Below are 15,014 nucleotides of genomic sequence, written 5' to 3'. Positions count from 1 at the left end.
ACTGGTAGTCATGCTAAGCATGCCTACTATTGGCACTCTGGAATAAAGCTTTGTGGATAGTCCATGGAGGACAAATTCTTGGAGGGCAAAAACACACAGATAAGAAGCAAGCAGTAAAAGCAAGTATTAAGAAGGACTGAATTGAGATTTGAGTATACTAGCAAAGGTATCTACCGACTTAGCTTTCCAGACCATGCGAATAAGCTATGTGTCAAAAATGCAGAAACAGTACATTCAGGGGGATGGTTGTGTTAGAAAGTATCCACATTTCTATAAAGTGAACAGTTCCATAAGGGCAGGTCAGAATCCTCGTTAAATACCATGTTAAAACTAAAATGTGTCCATCAAAAGTTTTATTCTTAGATATTTCTAGAGCCTCGCTGAATGTTAAAATTAAGCACCTTCTGTTAAACCAAACCTATCAACTCTACAGCAGCAATTCAAGAGACTCTCATCCCAATAAAGTTCTTTAATGGCAATTGAGAGTTTGGCATGACATTCCTTGCTTCACAAATAAGAAATTCACAAATATTATCAGTTTTCTGGAGTTTAAGATCCATAAAGTTGGCATATTTGTTAATTAGTGACTCGTTATTCTCCTTTGGTGTAGTCTTTAATTTCTGCCATACTGACAGAGGATGAAGACAGCTATCTGCTGCTACACTTCCATTCTCAAAACAAGGCATCACTCTTTCTTTAAATGTATATATACATTTATAATATATACATTCTGTACATATACAGAAATTTACATGAATAAAAAGTGCTAGCTGCGTACTTTGTGGATTGTATTAGAAATCAACAGAGTCAACTTACACTTTCACTTGGATCTTCCATGGTTCGAACAAAATTACACGACTCAATGGTGCACGAACGGACAGTTTCAGTTCTCCCTTCTCTGAATAAGCGTGTCATAGAGGCTTCGTATGTCAAAGAAAATTTCCCCATGTCCTTGAAAGTTGGAAAAAAAAAAGTCTTAGTGGCTTAGACAGACTTAGCCTCTCTTAATTGATCGTAACATTCAAGGTAAGTACATACGATGCAAATCACTCCACAAGTTAAGCAAGTTGTTAGTAGTCTACCATTAGCACCCTTACAGAAAAAAGTAGTAATGGGATTTGACCAATGCTTTTACAGTAAAGACTACACATTTTATATCCACTTCTTTGGCTCGTCACAAAAAGAACTAATTCAAAAACTATCAAAAGCTTATTAGAAAGTTCAGTGGCTACTTTACACAGCTGTGTTAACAGCTGTAGTTAAGTAAGCTACAATATTTTCAATTCAAAGTTTAACAGCATAGATTTGTATGGCAGCATGGGGATTAAAAAAAAAAAAAGTGAAAGAACATGATCTGAGAAAGTGAAAACTGAAAACGATCTGCAAAATCCAAAACCCACAGATTCTGAAGTTTTTATATTGTAAAAGCTTATCTAGAACATGGCACCAATTCTTTCAGGTCACAAAAGTTTGTTCAGCTTCAAATTAAGAGATTGGGTGGTTACTGAAAATACAGAAATAAAAGGTGGTTGGGATGGTGCGTGAAAGTCAAGTTATTTGCCATGTAGCTGCCCTAAGGAATGGTAACAAAGATAATAAGTAGTAATAGCAGCAAGGGAATCTCTGTGCTTTGACATTCAATTTACAATTGCACTTAAAAAAGCAACAAAAGACAAATTCGGAGAGCTAATACCAATAAATATTGAGCAATGACAGCCAGAATGCAAAACCTGTACATTTTGCTATGTGGGCATCCTATGAAAATGTGCAGGGATTTTTTTTCCCTGGGTGGAAAGGTGAGCTTTTTAGGGTGAGCTAAAAAGAAAAAGCCAACAGGCAGGCACACCTATTAATAATGGGAATGATATGTTCATTACTACAGAATTAAGGGAGACTCCAAACTAACAGGTAAGTTTAATACTATGTGGGTTTGAACAGCAACAACAAATTCACCTACCAAAGTTTTCATATCTGAAGATACCTAGGGCTAAAACAACTAAGCAGAAGAGAAAAATCTGCATTAGCATCAATAAATCAACCTTTGGACAATGAGTTTCCGACTGGTAATCTGTTCAGCATTTGTACTAACTTCCACTGAATGTCTTTAATTACACAAGCAGTGCGAAGTTACGTGAAAGCACAGCGTACTTCACACCATCACACATTCTAATTGCAAGTACGGAAACACAGAATCTTATTAAATTGCCCACAGCATAAGTCAAAGTCTGTTCTTCTTACTCGGTAGTGAGCAAGCTGCAGGGCAAGCTGAATGAAGGCATCAGGGCTGGTTTTTGCTTTCTTTATTAGCCCCTTCCCAAAAACATCAAAGTAAAATGAACAGAAGTCCACATCATCTGCCAGAGCTCTAGCGGTGCTCAGAGACTTCTCGATCACATCTTGGCACTGAAATACACAAGCAAATGACTTATCTATACATATACATATACACACATACACAAGTATAAGCATTTGAAGGCATTCAAAAGAAATAAAAGTGCACGCATGTTTAACTAATATAAAATAAATGTAAAATTATAAAATTTTAAAAAATTATTACATATTATAAATATATAATATTATAAAATAACCATAAATTATAAGCCATTAACATCATTGTGTAAATATTCTTCCTTTGGAGAAAAAGAAGATATATTTGTGTGAAAGTTAAGATTCAAACAGCTTTAAAAAAAGTTTTAAGCCAATACACATTTGGAGACCAAAAATGTTCTTCCAACAAAAACCATAAGACTGTTCAGATCACTAGAACATTAAGTGTACCACCAGCCACAGAATTCTGAATACAGCTAATCTCAAGGAAATATTACGCAGGCATAATAACAACACAGCAGCAACTCAAACTTCACTGCAGTACTGCTCCTGTTTACAATGGATGGCCATTGATTTTTGACAAGCTGCTAAGCTAAGAAAATTTCTAGAAAAAAGCTGCTATTTCCTGAGCAGAATTTTTAAAAAGCAGTGTTAAAAACACTGCCATCCTTGTAAGTACACTGGGTAATGCGCACATGCAAAATACATATTTTACAGGGCTCAAAGCAATTAACTACATGTAAGGTTTTCAGTAATTAATTACATGATTTGACTGCTTAAGAAAAGCTGAGCTCCTTTCCCCTTACCTCTTCTGGAATTTCCCACTGCAGTTTGGTAGGGATAGGAATATTTTGATTGGTTTCTCCTTTGCAGTGTCCATCCTCAGAGTAGCCCAGTTCAAGATACTCAGTTGCCATTATGTTCTGTGAAGAAAGATACCTTTTCAGAATTGCAAACACATTATATCCTAATTCCACAACAATAAGTAATTTGCAAAAACAGTGATTAAGTCCCAACATTTTCAGGATAACACATTTTTAACACACAGTGAAATACAACCTATTCTCAAATACTGCCTATTACTTCAAGGCATTTTTACTTCTAAGCAGAAAAATACCAGGTATACATAAAATACCGTACTACAGTGGTGCAAAATGCTTTAATTAAACCTCCTCCAAAAAAGGCTTTCAATCTTTGTTCAACTTTGGTTCTAAAGAATTTCTGTAAGTCTGTTATCTGACAAAACCAGTTCACCAAAAACAGTTTATTGCAGATTGTGAATTTCCAAAAAATTAATCAGAAATCTTTAATTCTTTTCAAGATTCACAAGCTGCTCAATGTTTCAGTACATTTTATGTGCACACTGGGTTTCTTGGAGTAGTTTTCAAGATGGATGATGCAGGTTGAATGACAAACAAAGACTTTGCCTTACAGGATTTCGAGTGAAATATTGTGGGTTTTTGTGTGTTTTTTTTACCTTGAGGTTATCAATCTATTCAACATGGAAAGAAAAAGTTTGATAAAAATCTGTTACATGTCTGTACTTATTTCTAATCTCTTGCTGGTATGGATAGAACACACCAACTACAAAACGTCCAGAATTTCTTAGGAAATTGAATTCTATTTTATTTTGGGCTTCCTGATTCTCAGCAGAAAAGGAACCAACTAACAGTAAGTACAAAGAATGAACTGAGCACACTGAGCGATTCTCTGAAGTAGAACAAAGTAATACTTTTCCACTGGCCAGAACAGCCAGTCTGAACTAGACTGTTCAATCAACCTTGAATGAGTTTTGACTTTCTCCCATTTAGAGAATGCAGTTAGGACTTTCTCTTCTTATACAAATGGATACTCTTAGATAATAAAATCAGGACATGACTTGGGGCGTCAGTTGGACCTGGGTTCCACTTGCACAGATTCATAATTAAATCAGAATTAGCTAATGTTTCTGAAATACTTTTGAGTGATGAAGTCGTAACTGTTTATAGGTCTAAACATCAAAGAGAAAAAATATTCAGATAGGATTTCAAGCAATAAACTATCTCCATGATGAACAAATTCGACAAAAAGCCCATTTATACCATTCATAGCAGCAAAACAAGAGCTAATTTAAATAACATCAATCTAGAACGTAAAAATAGCTTAAGGGAAATAAATGTGACAGAGTATAACTTCTAAGTTTTAACAATAAACATGGGATGTTACAGCACAGGGAAGCCTGGGTGCTTCAGCAGCATGTGCATATGCAAAATGAAGTGCTATGTCAAACAGGCAATAGTTTACTGATTTAGAATATTAAAAACAAGCTAGATAGGGTGACATATCACTTTCCTATAAACACGTTTGTTGTCATTAAATTTTAATAAAGGCCTTTAAGGCAATGCAACTTGTTTTTTAGCTAGTTTTGCTTGTTTGTTTGTTTTGAATTCTGCTGACAACACAGAAGACAAAAGTGATCCAAAATCACTCATCAGCAACATAGTTGCAAGAGACTGGAAAGGAATCTGATGTTATTCAGAGGTGTTGCATGAGCCACCTAACATTATATTCTACATTAACCTTTTGTATGTAACACTTACCTCCCACAGGTGTCCAACAATAGGAGCATCTGCCCAGGAGTGCTCAGCATTCAGGCCCATTTTGCCATTTTTGAATACTACAAGAGTAAATGTTTTATCAAACCACCTACAAAAAGATTAAATTTACTTATGAATTCTTATGTTTCAGAAACATTTTTATACTCTAACTTCGTGTCTGTGAAAAAGATTTGAAGACAATGCTGGTTTTTTTTTTTGTTTTTTTTTGGGGGTTTTTTTTTTTGTTTTTGTATGAAATGGACAAATTTATATGCTAATAAGTCACTAACTCATATGCATTAGCCACGTGAATTAGCACATCTCTGAAAAAGAGAAGGGTCTTTTCACAGAGTCAATACTGTACCTGTCATAACATCTGCCATGTATTAAGGATTTTGCATATTCATTTAGTGACCTCACTGGATCTTCTTTCCTGTACCCTTGTTCGTCGTCATCCAATGTCACAAAAAATGCTGCTTTTTCAATGGCATCTAAGGACTGTTTGTTCTTTCCACGGCTAAAATAAGCCTGTCGAGCCTTAGCCCATGGTACCCTGCAGAAAGAATTTTATTTACAGCCAGGTTACATGAATTAGGGCATATTTTATCATCCTGAGACATTCCTCCTACTTGTATCAAGTTTTGAGCTGCTTGCTACTTGCATTCATTTAAACTGTATCAGCACAGTGTAACAACACTAATTCAGCATTAGTTCAGTACCCACAGGGGGTCTCCTCAATAAAGCTGGGATGGGACTCTTTATCAGGGAGTGCAGAAAGAAATGTCTCTAAACTAAAAAAGGCAGATTTAGATTAGACATCAGGAAGAAATTCTTCGCTATGACTATGATGAGGCATTGGAACAGGCTGCCCAGAGAAGCTGTGGATGCACATCCCTGCAAGTGTTCAAGGCCAGGTTGGAGGGGCTCTGAGCAGCCTGGTCTAGTGGAAAATAACCCTGTCCATAGCAGGGGGGCTGGAACTAAATGAACTTTCAGGTCCTTTCCAACTCAAACTATTCAATAATGCCTTCGTATCACAACACGAACGCAAAGCATAAGCATTATTCTTCAGAAGTTTCTGCTGCACATAACATGTATAACATCGATCATCTACATTTAATAACTGAACAAAAGAAGATACCTGTTATGTGAAAGAAAACAGTAATAACAATGAAAACAATTCACTGATAAAAATATCTATTGCTGTAACACCTAAATATAAGCATCTGGACAATTTTCCATGAAAACTTCCATGGTAAACAACTGAAACAGATCTAAAGTTAACGAACAAAAATTTCTATGCAGCAGTGCCACATTTATTTATTTAGAAATCTATAACTTTTTCCAATGAAAAAAATGTATTAAAGTACAATATCTCTTAGGTAGTATATTAAAAACCCAAAGCTCTTTCACTTCAGTGTCCAGAAACAAATCAGACAAGACTGAACTGAATTTGTCAAAATAGAATTTAATTCAATGATCTCTCACCAAGAGCCAGGTGAATTTACATTCCCAATCTTAAGTCTGAGAACATTCTGTAAAATGTCAGTGAATCTCAGAGAAAACCTAAAGCTTACATAGTTTAACATGCTTACTACTGCAAAGCCTCAAATTGCTCTTCTTACCACAAAGCAAACTTCTCTAGCTTTCCAGCTAAGTATGGGGAGTCTACACAGAGCTGCAATTGCCAAATTATTTTTAATCCCACATCATCATTACAAAGGACAGCACAGCAGGAACACGTCAGCAATATATTTCCAAATAATGAAATTAATTTAAAAAAAATGATAATAGCCATACCTATCTCCTGCAGTAAGAGCTGCTAATTTCTCTTCACCAGCCTGAGGCTCTGAATCATCATCAAGAATTCTTTGTATCTGCTGTTCAATCTCTCGAGGTTTCAACAGTCTACCATCGTGGTACAGCCACACTTTGAAGTAACGCCCCTTGTGATAGACAACAATGTGTTTGCTGTCTTTCACATGCTGGAGAGTATCTAGAATTTTAAATAGTTTTTATGAAAACAAAGCTGAAGTCTCAAAATACTAATAATACACTATGTAACGGCGAGTGCCTGCTGCATGTACTATCAATTAGCCACAACTCATTCAAACAAGTTTATCTTCACTTTGTTTATAAACAGAAGGTCAACTGGAATAAGCCTAAGAAGGCTTACGACATGAAGGCTTTGTGTCAAACACCTACTGAAGCTTTCTAAGCAGCTAGGTAAACTCCTCATATGATGGAAACCAGTAATTCAGTTCTTTTGCTCTTGCTGTTGACATTCTTACAAATCTGAGGAAATCAGTTGATGAGACAGTGAAGAAAGAGACATCCTAAAAGCCTAAAATTCATTATTCTGAGAAACACAGTACCAGGAAAGAGTTCTCTACTTTGGGCGTTCTGACCTACCCATAAAGTTTTGAGAGGTATCCACTGACCAGAAGCAGTTTTATACTTATGGCACCTTCAGCTAATCTAGATAAAGCTCAAGCTTTTGTAGAAGTATCACAAGGGCACCTGAAAGCTCCAAGAAAATCTGCTGCAGAATTAGCACAGGGTTTGACTCTCAGAACTGAGAAAAACAGACAGCAACATTTTCTTTCATCTGTTGACTACGAATGTTAGTATTTCCAGATGATCTGCCTCCTATTCTATTTTGACGCTGAAAAAAAATAAAATAAAAAAGCATCCTCACACACACCAAAAAAAAAAAAAAAAAAGCCACAAACATAAAAAGAAGCTGAGCCCAGAGAATGTAGGCCAGGCTATTGGGGGGAATCATTGGAGGCTAGTTTGGGGGAGAAGCCCCTATTAAGCCTTTAGGGATACACTCCATAGAAAAATACCACTGCACGGAGAAGAATTTGCCTCAAGTGTTTTAATATTCCAAATTCTCAAAGCTGATGCACTGACTGTCACATTCAAGTACAACAAACAAGTCACCAAACGTTCGTCAGGACCAACCCGAATCCCTGAATGGGAATAAGCCCCTTTAAAGTTTGCAAAAAATTAAAGTTCCTTAGGATCTTCAGGATGCAGGAATATTAAAGCTCCAACCCACCAGGTTATACAAGCCTATGTGACAGTCAAATGTACCTTGAACAAGACCACCATATTCGTTAAGCCTCAACACAACTCTTCAACATGGCAGGTACTAAGACTCGCACCAGTATAAATGAATTATAGGAGATGCAGTTGGAAAATCTGGAATATCTGTCCAGACAGGGATGGAAAGGTATCTGGAAGGTGCCCTGTCCATGGCAGGGGTTGGAACTACATGATCTTTAGTAGTGTCATGGAATCATAGAATGGTTTGAAGAGCTATTAAAGAACATCACCGTCACCTGGAAAGAGCAATACAACTTTAACATGGATATGTAAAAAAATCCTTGCTATGCCAGAGAAGGCATTAAAAAATAAAATAAGGAGATGAAATTACCCCATGGTTACATGGCTAATTTCAATAAGCAACTGAAAGGACTGGAAGAGGTGTGACATACCCTACTTTTCTACCCATGTTTTTCTATCCATGCATTAATGAAAATGCATGCATCTGCCTTCCTTCAAGACATACCTAACTCCTGTTGTCTGAATTGAAAGCATATGTCCATTTACAGTGAAAATGTACAGATGAACTTTGACTTACAGATATAATTGCTTTTTGGGCATGGCTAGCAAACACGATTGCTTGTGAACGTGTAAATACATTCTTAATATCCCATAGAAGCTGCAGGAACAGATTCACATAAAAATAACCCTGTTCTACTTAAACAGGTATCTCAATTCAACAGTAAGATGTAAAAATTTAGTTAAAACTTAGAATAATCATTTCACTGCTGAAAGTTAGAGCAGGAGCTAATAAAAAAGAATGTGTTTTCCTTAATGTGTTACAGAGAAAGATTTAGTCACTGTCCTTCTTAGAGCTGATTCATCTATCTGGTATCTTACAGTGCATACAAATCATCAAGACACTGGCACTGAAAAGCCTGCCTAAGGACTAAGATTGTACCTGCCTTTAACCCAGGTAAGCAACAATGCTGAACACACATTCATATTGAGCAGAATACATTAAGATGCTGTTGTAAATAATAAACTGAAGGAAAAAAAAAAAGTCAAAAAAGGACAGATTTTAAAATGACTCAGATGAGAGAACTCAATCTGTGCAAAGAAAAACTCTGTGTATCAAAAGAAACCTGAAAGGGTAGAACAGGAAAAAAAAAAAAAAAAAGGTTACATATAAATTAAAAGCATGAGGCAGAATTTCCTGAAGTCAGCTTTGAATTAAAGAGACAAACACTGAAGTGAAGTTTCAAAGTCATTCAGAACAGAAAAAACTATCTATGTGCTCTATGACAATTCATTACTTCCTGAGAAACAGCAGTACTGGTGCCCTGGTGTCATTCAACCCCTTAGCTGGAAAAAAAGGGAGTCTAGCAGAAAATATCCCCAAAACTGTGAGCTCCATTAAGATGTTCTTTTCTCCTTGGATAGCCCTGCTTACCTGATTCTTCTCCTGGGATGCGGGAGGTATTAAACATCCGCTCCCACTGAGCTGAGCAAAGCGGAACAGTGGATCCCATCAGAAGAATCTGTACAAAACATGTGGATTAAATTCTAATTTAGTATTTATTGTTAGTAAATTTAAAAGAAAAAAAACAATCTGGGTAAACAAGAGGCTGCAGAACAAGAATATTTCTAATGCATCATTTTTTTTCAGTTCCTTGTTTTCCCTTCAACTACATGTGGAAGATTTCACTCACTGACATTCCAGTAGCTGTATTTCTTATTTTTATTTTTTAATTCTTATCAAAGCTCACTCTTCAGAAGCAAGCACTTAAGATAGCTTGCATCAGAAATCTAATGTGCTCTATGGTCAATCTGGGTTACCCCTTGATTTCTTCCTCTGTTTCTGATTAATCTACCTATGAAATTACATCATAAACCCAAGAGAGTACACAACTCTCCTCCTATCCTTATCTACTTTGGCTCCCTTCCTTGTTGGATTTCTCCTATGCAGGAGAAATCACAACACCAAGTCCAAGGACAACCTTTGCTTCAAACAGCAACAGCTACTCAACTGCACTCTTTCAATGGTACCTTTTGTTATCAAGCAGACCTTCTTACAACCACTATGTCCACATCAGGATCTGAATTCCTCTGAAGTCTGGATGTTTTTAAGGCAGTGTTCTGCCTGACAAATACCATTTCTTAGACACACCATGTATTTACTCCAATTATCTGGGTCCAAACATCCAAACAAACAGAACAGTAGGAAGACTTCCCTAGGACACCTGCTTTGAAGAAAAACTACAAACATTTCTTAGCGTTTCTTTATATGACACTAGGAAAAAAATTGTATCCACTGAATCATCACAGACTGAGTATGTGGGCTGGGGGTTATGATGCTTACTTGAATAAAATACGAAATAGAAACAAATCAAGTATTCAAACAATATCTGCTTGAAAGACACTTAAGTTTTCTGGAAATGCAGTGACCTGAGGAAGTATGAAGTCACACACAGCGTAAATCAAATGTTTCTAAACTTCAGATAAACTTAACTTTAAAAAAAGTTGTCTAGCTTTATTGCTACACCAGCTTAAGAAATGAGTAAATTCAGCAATATACTGAAGTGTTTATTTTCCACATTGATATATCAAGTAAATAAATTCATTGCATTTGGCAGATTCACTAAGCAAAGCAACTATAAGCAGAAATCACAAAGAACAACATGAAAATATGGCAAGCAGTACACATCCAATTGTAGTTAATATTTCAGCATATAACCTACTTCATATGCTACTCAATTTAAAATTCATCCTTACAGTCAGTATTAGCAGGAAATAGGAAAATGTTTTCCTGCTGGGATTTCCAGAACTCAGTGGTTCAGAAGTACCATGACATGCTTGCTACCTATCAATAATTAGTTAGGTGGTGTACTTAACGTATGCAAACACAAGACCTTATTTCTCTTTGGGGCAAATAGCTAGGGTCAGTTTCAAGTGCTGCAATTAGCTGGTGTAACAGAAGCTTGTATCTGATAGCCAGTAGTTTGTGCACATGTGCAATTCAAGTGATAACAAAGATGCCTGAGATCACAAATTCAGTTGAGTCTCACATATGGTTCTGGCACAACTCTTTCCTCTCCTGCTGTAAAAGCTGATCAACTCCTTATGAACTGAGCTGGAAAAGACCAAAAGCTATTTAAACCAATGTACATACTGGCTTGATTTCTTGTCTGTCCAGTTTTTTCCGGTAGAGCAGGATGGCATGGATAATATTACCAGCTCTAGCTGCCTGTATGGTTGTGGGAAATAAATAAAGGAAGTCCTGCAAAGTACATAAGAATCTTAAGTTAGCTATTATCATAGAACACTGAAAAATATACAGTACTACTGTTTTTTTGTGTTTTTGTTTGTTTGTTTGTTTTATTTTTTTAAGCTATATTCTGGTCAATGAAGTCAAGTCTTGAAAATACATGAAGTACATTAGTGCAGTGAGTTGATGACTTAAATTCCATTCCTTCAATAGCCACAATTTCCTTAACAGCACCAGTTTGAAAATCTACAGCATGGCTGTCAGTCATCCCATACAATGCTACTGAAAATTTGAATTCAAAACCACAGTATTTCCTACTTATGTTTTTAACCTCAGGGTCTTTCACAATTTTACTTCCTGTACAGACATTTACAAATACCAGAACACACAACTGTGCTATGCATATGCATCAGTTTGTTTTTTTTCCACATTAATCTTTTTTAAAGATAGCTTGTTGCAGTAAGTATAAAACTGTAAAAGAAGCCATCACTGCACAAGTTTGCCCAACTGCCAGATGTGCTAAGTTTATTATGAAGATAGCACTTTGTAAGACATTTGTTTCAGATTGTACTCCAGAAAGAACAAAGAAAGCCATATACTCAGTGGCAACAGAAGTCTAAAAAGGGAAATATTAAAGAAAAATAAGTTAAGATCCATGACAGAAATTTTCCAATGCTTCTTTGACCCATAAGGCATTTATAGCATTTACCTACCATTGCAAAATAGTTACTGTTAACCATAATTGGTCCACGCCCTCTAAGGTAGATATATTCTTCCCACCAATCGCTCACCTGTAGGATGAAAAAAGATGAGTAAAAGTTCATTATTTCTATAGTTGACACCTGCTGTGTTGGTAATTCCACATTACAGTGCTTTGTACAGAAATAGAAATTTAACAGTCAGCTTGCCACCCCCCAACTTAAAAACATACAAAGAAACAAAAATCCTCCACTGATTTCTGTTAATATTTAAGGAAAGCAAATAAAAAAAAAAGTGAGATAATTCTAGAAATAGTAAGTTTCTGAATAAATTGTCATCTTGACATGACATTTGAAATGCATCAGAAACCCCAAATGCTGGGGTAACCTAAGAGAACTACAGTTAATGTGTAGAGCCAGATTTTAGATACCACATCAGGAAGCTTAAGAGCAGCCTTGGGGTTGTTCAGCCCGGAGAAGAAAAGGCTCAGAAGAGAACTTATTGCAGCCTTCCCCTACACAAAAGGGGCCTACAGGAAAGTAGGGGCTTTGTAAAAAGGCATAAAAGGATAGAACCTGGGTAATGACTTTAACCTAAAAGAAAGGAGATTTCAATGAGATATCTGAGGAAGAAATTCTTCACTATGAGGGCGGTGAGCACTGGAACAAGTTTTCCAGAGAAGCTGTGGATGCCTCACGTTTGAGGCCAGGTAGGATGAGGGGCTTTAAGCAGCTTCACCAAGTGGTTGGCAACGCTGCCTACTGCAAGGGAGTTGAAACTAGGTGAGGTCCTCCTAAAGGACCTTTCTAACCCATGCCATTCTATGATTATAATTGCATTACACAGTTCTCACTACGATACTGCAGTTTGGATTTTCTTTTTGATGGAAAACATTTGTTACAATTGCTTATTTCTTCTCCATATGCTTTATCAATTCTACATAAAAAAGTTTTCCTAAAGTACTCTTCTATCTAAACTACCTGGACAGCTATGTTCAGGGTTTAATTACAAATCTTAACAAGGATAAATAGACTATGAGCAGTCGTAATAGCTAAATCACTGGCTCCAGAATAACACACACAGAACTGAACAAAGATGTGCTCTATAAAGTTCCATTTACCAAACTTTCTGTTTTCAAAATCCCACATCAACTTATTTCTGTGCAAATCCAGTGGTCTCCAACACACTTTGCAGAAGTTTCAATTCCCTTCTTCTCCATTTAAGACAGAATGAACAATAAGCCAAAAATACAACAGGAAACAAATAAATATTCAACAGATGTAATTTGAAGTCGTCTGTTGATCTACTCACATAGTTTGTGGCCCACCACGATTTTAGTTTTAAGTACCACTGAAGCCTTGGTCCTAAGTTAAACGCAAAATCTTTTGCAAGACCCTCCATTCTTTTGAACTCTTCATCATTCATAAGTGGCCGGACTGATTCCAGATACTACAATACAGGAAGAGAATCAGCATCAGTGTAGTTGCAGATGTGCACCTTCTCATCATTTCAGCAGAAAGTCATGTACATGGATTCAATGTTACCAAAGATAACGAATCGAATTCCACGCACCCTGGTGACTGTGTCTTTGACAGCTGGAACTGGCAATCGTGGTAAAGACGTCTGGAAACTGTACAACATGGGCTTACGTCCTGAGAAGAGTTTTACAAGAGTCTGAAGGAAAAACAAAATCAAAATATACACTTCAATTTATTATGTTCCACAAAGGAAAATGACAAGAGTAAAAGGAATAACATAGCTGGGAGTTCCTTTCACTAGTAAGCAACATTAGACTAAATTTAGCCAACTATCATCTTTATCATTGTTTGACAAAGGCAAAAAGGCAATGGCAAACTATCTTCCAAAGCAAACAACACATCATTTGAAGAAAAAGAGCATCATGGAGATTTCCTGACTTCTTCTGGTCATTAGGCAATATTGTTCGCATATGACACGCCTTGATCTCAATAGAAAACGGAGGCAGTTACTGAGTGAACTTCCTCATTCATTTTCCTTTATGAAGATTAAAAAGCAAATGTACCCATCGATATTTTACTTATAAAATAGGCAATAGAAAAACCCACCTGAATTGTACTCCAAAACAGGAATCGTTCAGTCAAGCATCCCGCATAACAATAGCCATCATTAAGAATTATGCTTTGGAATCATGCTTTCATATTTTTCAAAGTTATATCTCAACATCAAGAGTACACATTTAAAGGGAGTTTCTTTAAGAACAGTTTGCTCCCAGATAATCAACTGCGTGATTTAAACACATCAAGTTGTGCAAGCATGCCAATGTTATGCACAGTCCTTGTGTTATCAAAAACCAATAAACAAACAAAAAAAATCAAAGACAACAGTTCCAGACTCAGTTTCAAGTTTTACAGCATCCCATCTTCTCCACGAAACTGAAGATAGAAATGCTGCTTCTATCTCTGAATACCTCTCAGCTGTGACACGCACTAAGTTGAAACTCTCAACCAGGCAAATTCTAGACTATACATGGAAGGATATTGATATTAATCACCCCATTTGGGCATGAAAGTAAAATCAAGTATTAAACCAACAGTTCACTTATTCTGAAGTACAATCTCAACATCCTATATAGTATATTCTGTGAAGTTCAATATACTGTGTTCCAACGGGCTGAAGACAGAAGAAAACTGAGGATGCCCTTTCACTACTTAATTGCTAACATTTGCCCCATTCACCCAAATTACAAACAACTGAAAACACTACTTACGAGAACAGCCCATTCCCTCTCCATTTCCTTGGTCAGCACAGCTACAGGAAGCTGTTTCAGGCAGCAAAGCCATTAACAGTCGCAGTGTGTTACCAGCAAAAAAAACCTCCCCGCAGCACAGATCTGCTAGATGCACCATAGTGATCAGCCTAATGAAATCTGATTGTGCTTCGTGGATAAGACAATTTTAAAGCCAGGTGAGAAAAAGACCACAGCTTTTCGTAAGAAAATCTACTTCCCTTACTTGGAGACTATTTTATTCCAGAACTCTTCAGCCAGGCAAGATTTTCTTCAGACAGAGAGTAAGACTACCTGCTCAACTGACAAATACAACAAACATGCTCAA

General features: G+C 36.5%; 1 protein-coding gene across 3 annotated transcripts in view; it reads right to left on the bottom strand.

The window, feature by feature from the left end:
• The window catches only part of CPT1A (carnitine palmitoyltransferase 1A), a 36,208-nt gene that overhangs the window by 6,953 nt on the left and 14,241 nt on the right, over positions 1-15,014 (bottom strand). For all 3 annotated transcript variants that reach the window (XM_042884526.1, XM_042884527.1, XM_042884528.1), the window contains exons 6-16: positions 13,495-13,596; positions 13,234-13,371; positions 11,937-12,014; positions 11,128-11,235; positions 9,409-9,496; positions 6,705-6,900; positions 5,269-5,457; positions 4,908-5,013; positions 3,135-3,251; positions 2,239-2,403; positions 817-951 (exon numbers count right to left, since the gene is read on the bottom strand). In XM_042884526.1, coding sequence (XP_042740460.1) covers positions 817-951; positions 2,239-2,403; positions 3,135-3,251; positions 4,908-5,013; positions 5,269-5,457; positions 6,705-6,900; positions 9,409-9,496; positions 11,128-11,235; positions 11,937-12,014; positions 13,234-13,371; positions 13,495-13,596 — 1,422 coding nt within the window. The remainder of the gene's footprint in view (positions 1-816; positions 952-2,238; positions 2,404-3,134; positions 3,252-4,907; positions 5,014-5,268; positions 5,458-6,704; positions 6,901-9,408; positions 9,497-11,127; positions 11,236-11,936; positions 12,015-13,233; positions 13,372-13,494; positions 13,597-15,014) is intronic.

This window comes from Lagopus leucura, unplaced genomic scaffold, assembly GCF_019238085.1.
Source record: "Lagopus leucura isolate 7727_CA_CO unplaced genomic scaffold, USGS_WTPT01 Super-Scaffold_100044, whole genome shotgun sequence".
NCBI classification, from domain to species: domain Eukaryota; kingdom Metazoa; phylum Chordata; class Aves; order Galliformes; family Phasianidae; genus Lagopus; species Lagopus leucura.
The sequence above is the reverse complement of the archived record's forward strand: the minus strand, read 5'-3'. Positions and strand labels throughout refer to the sequence as shown.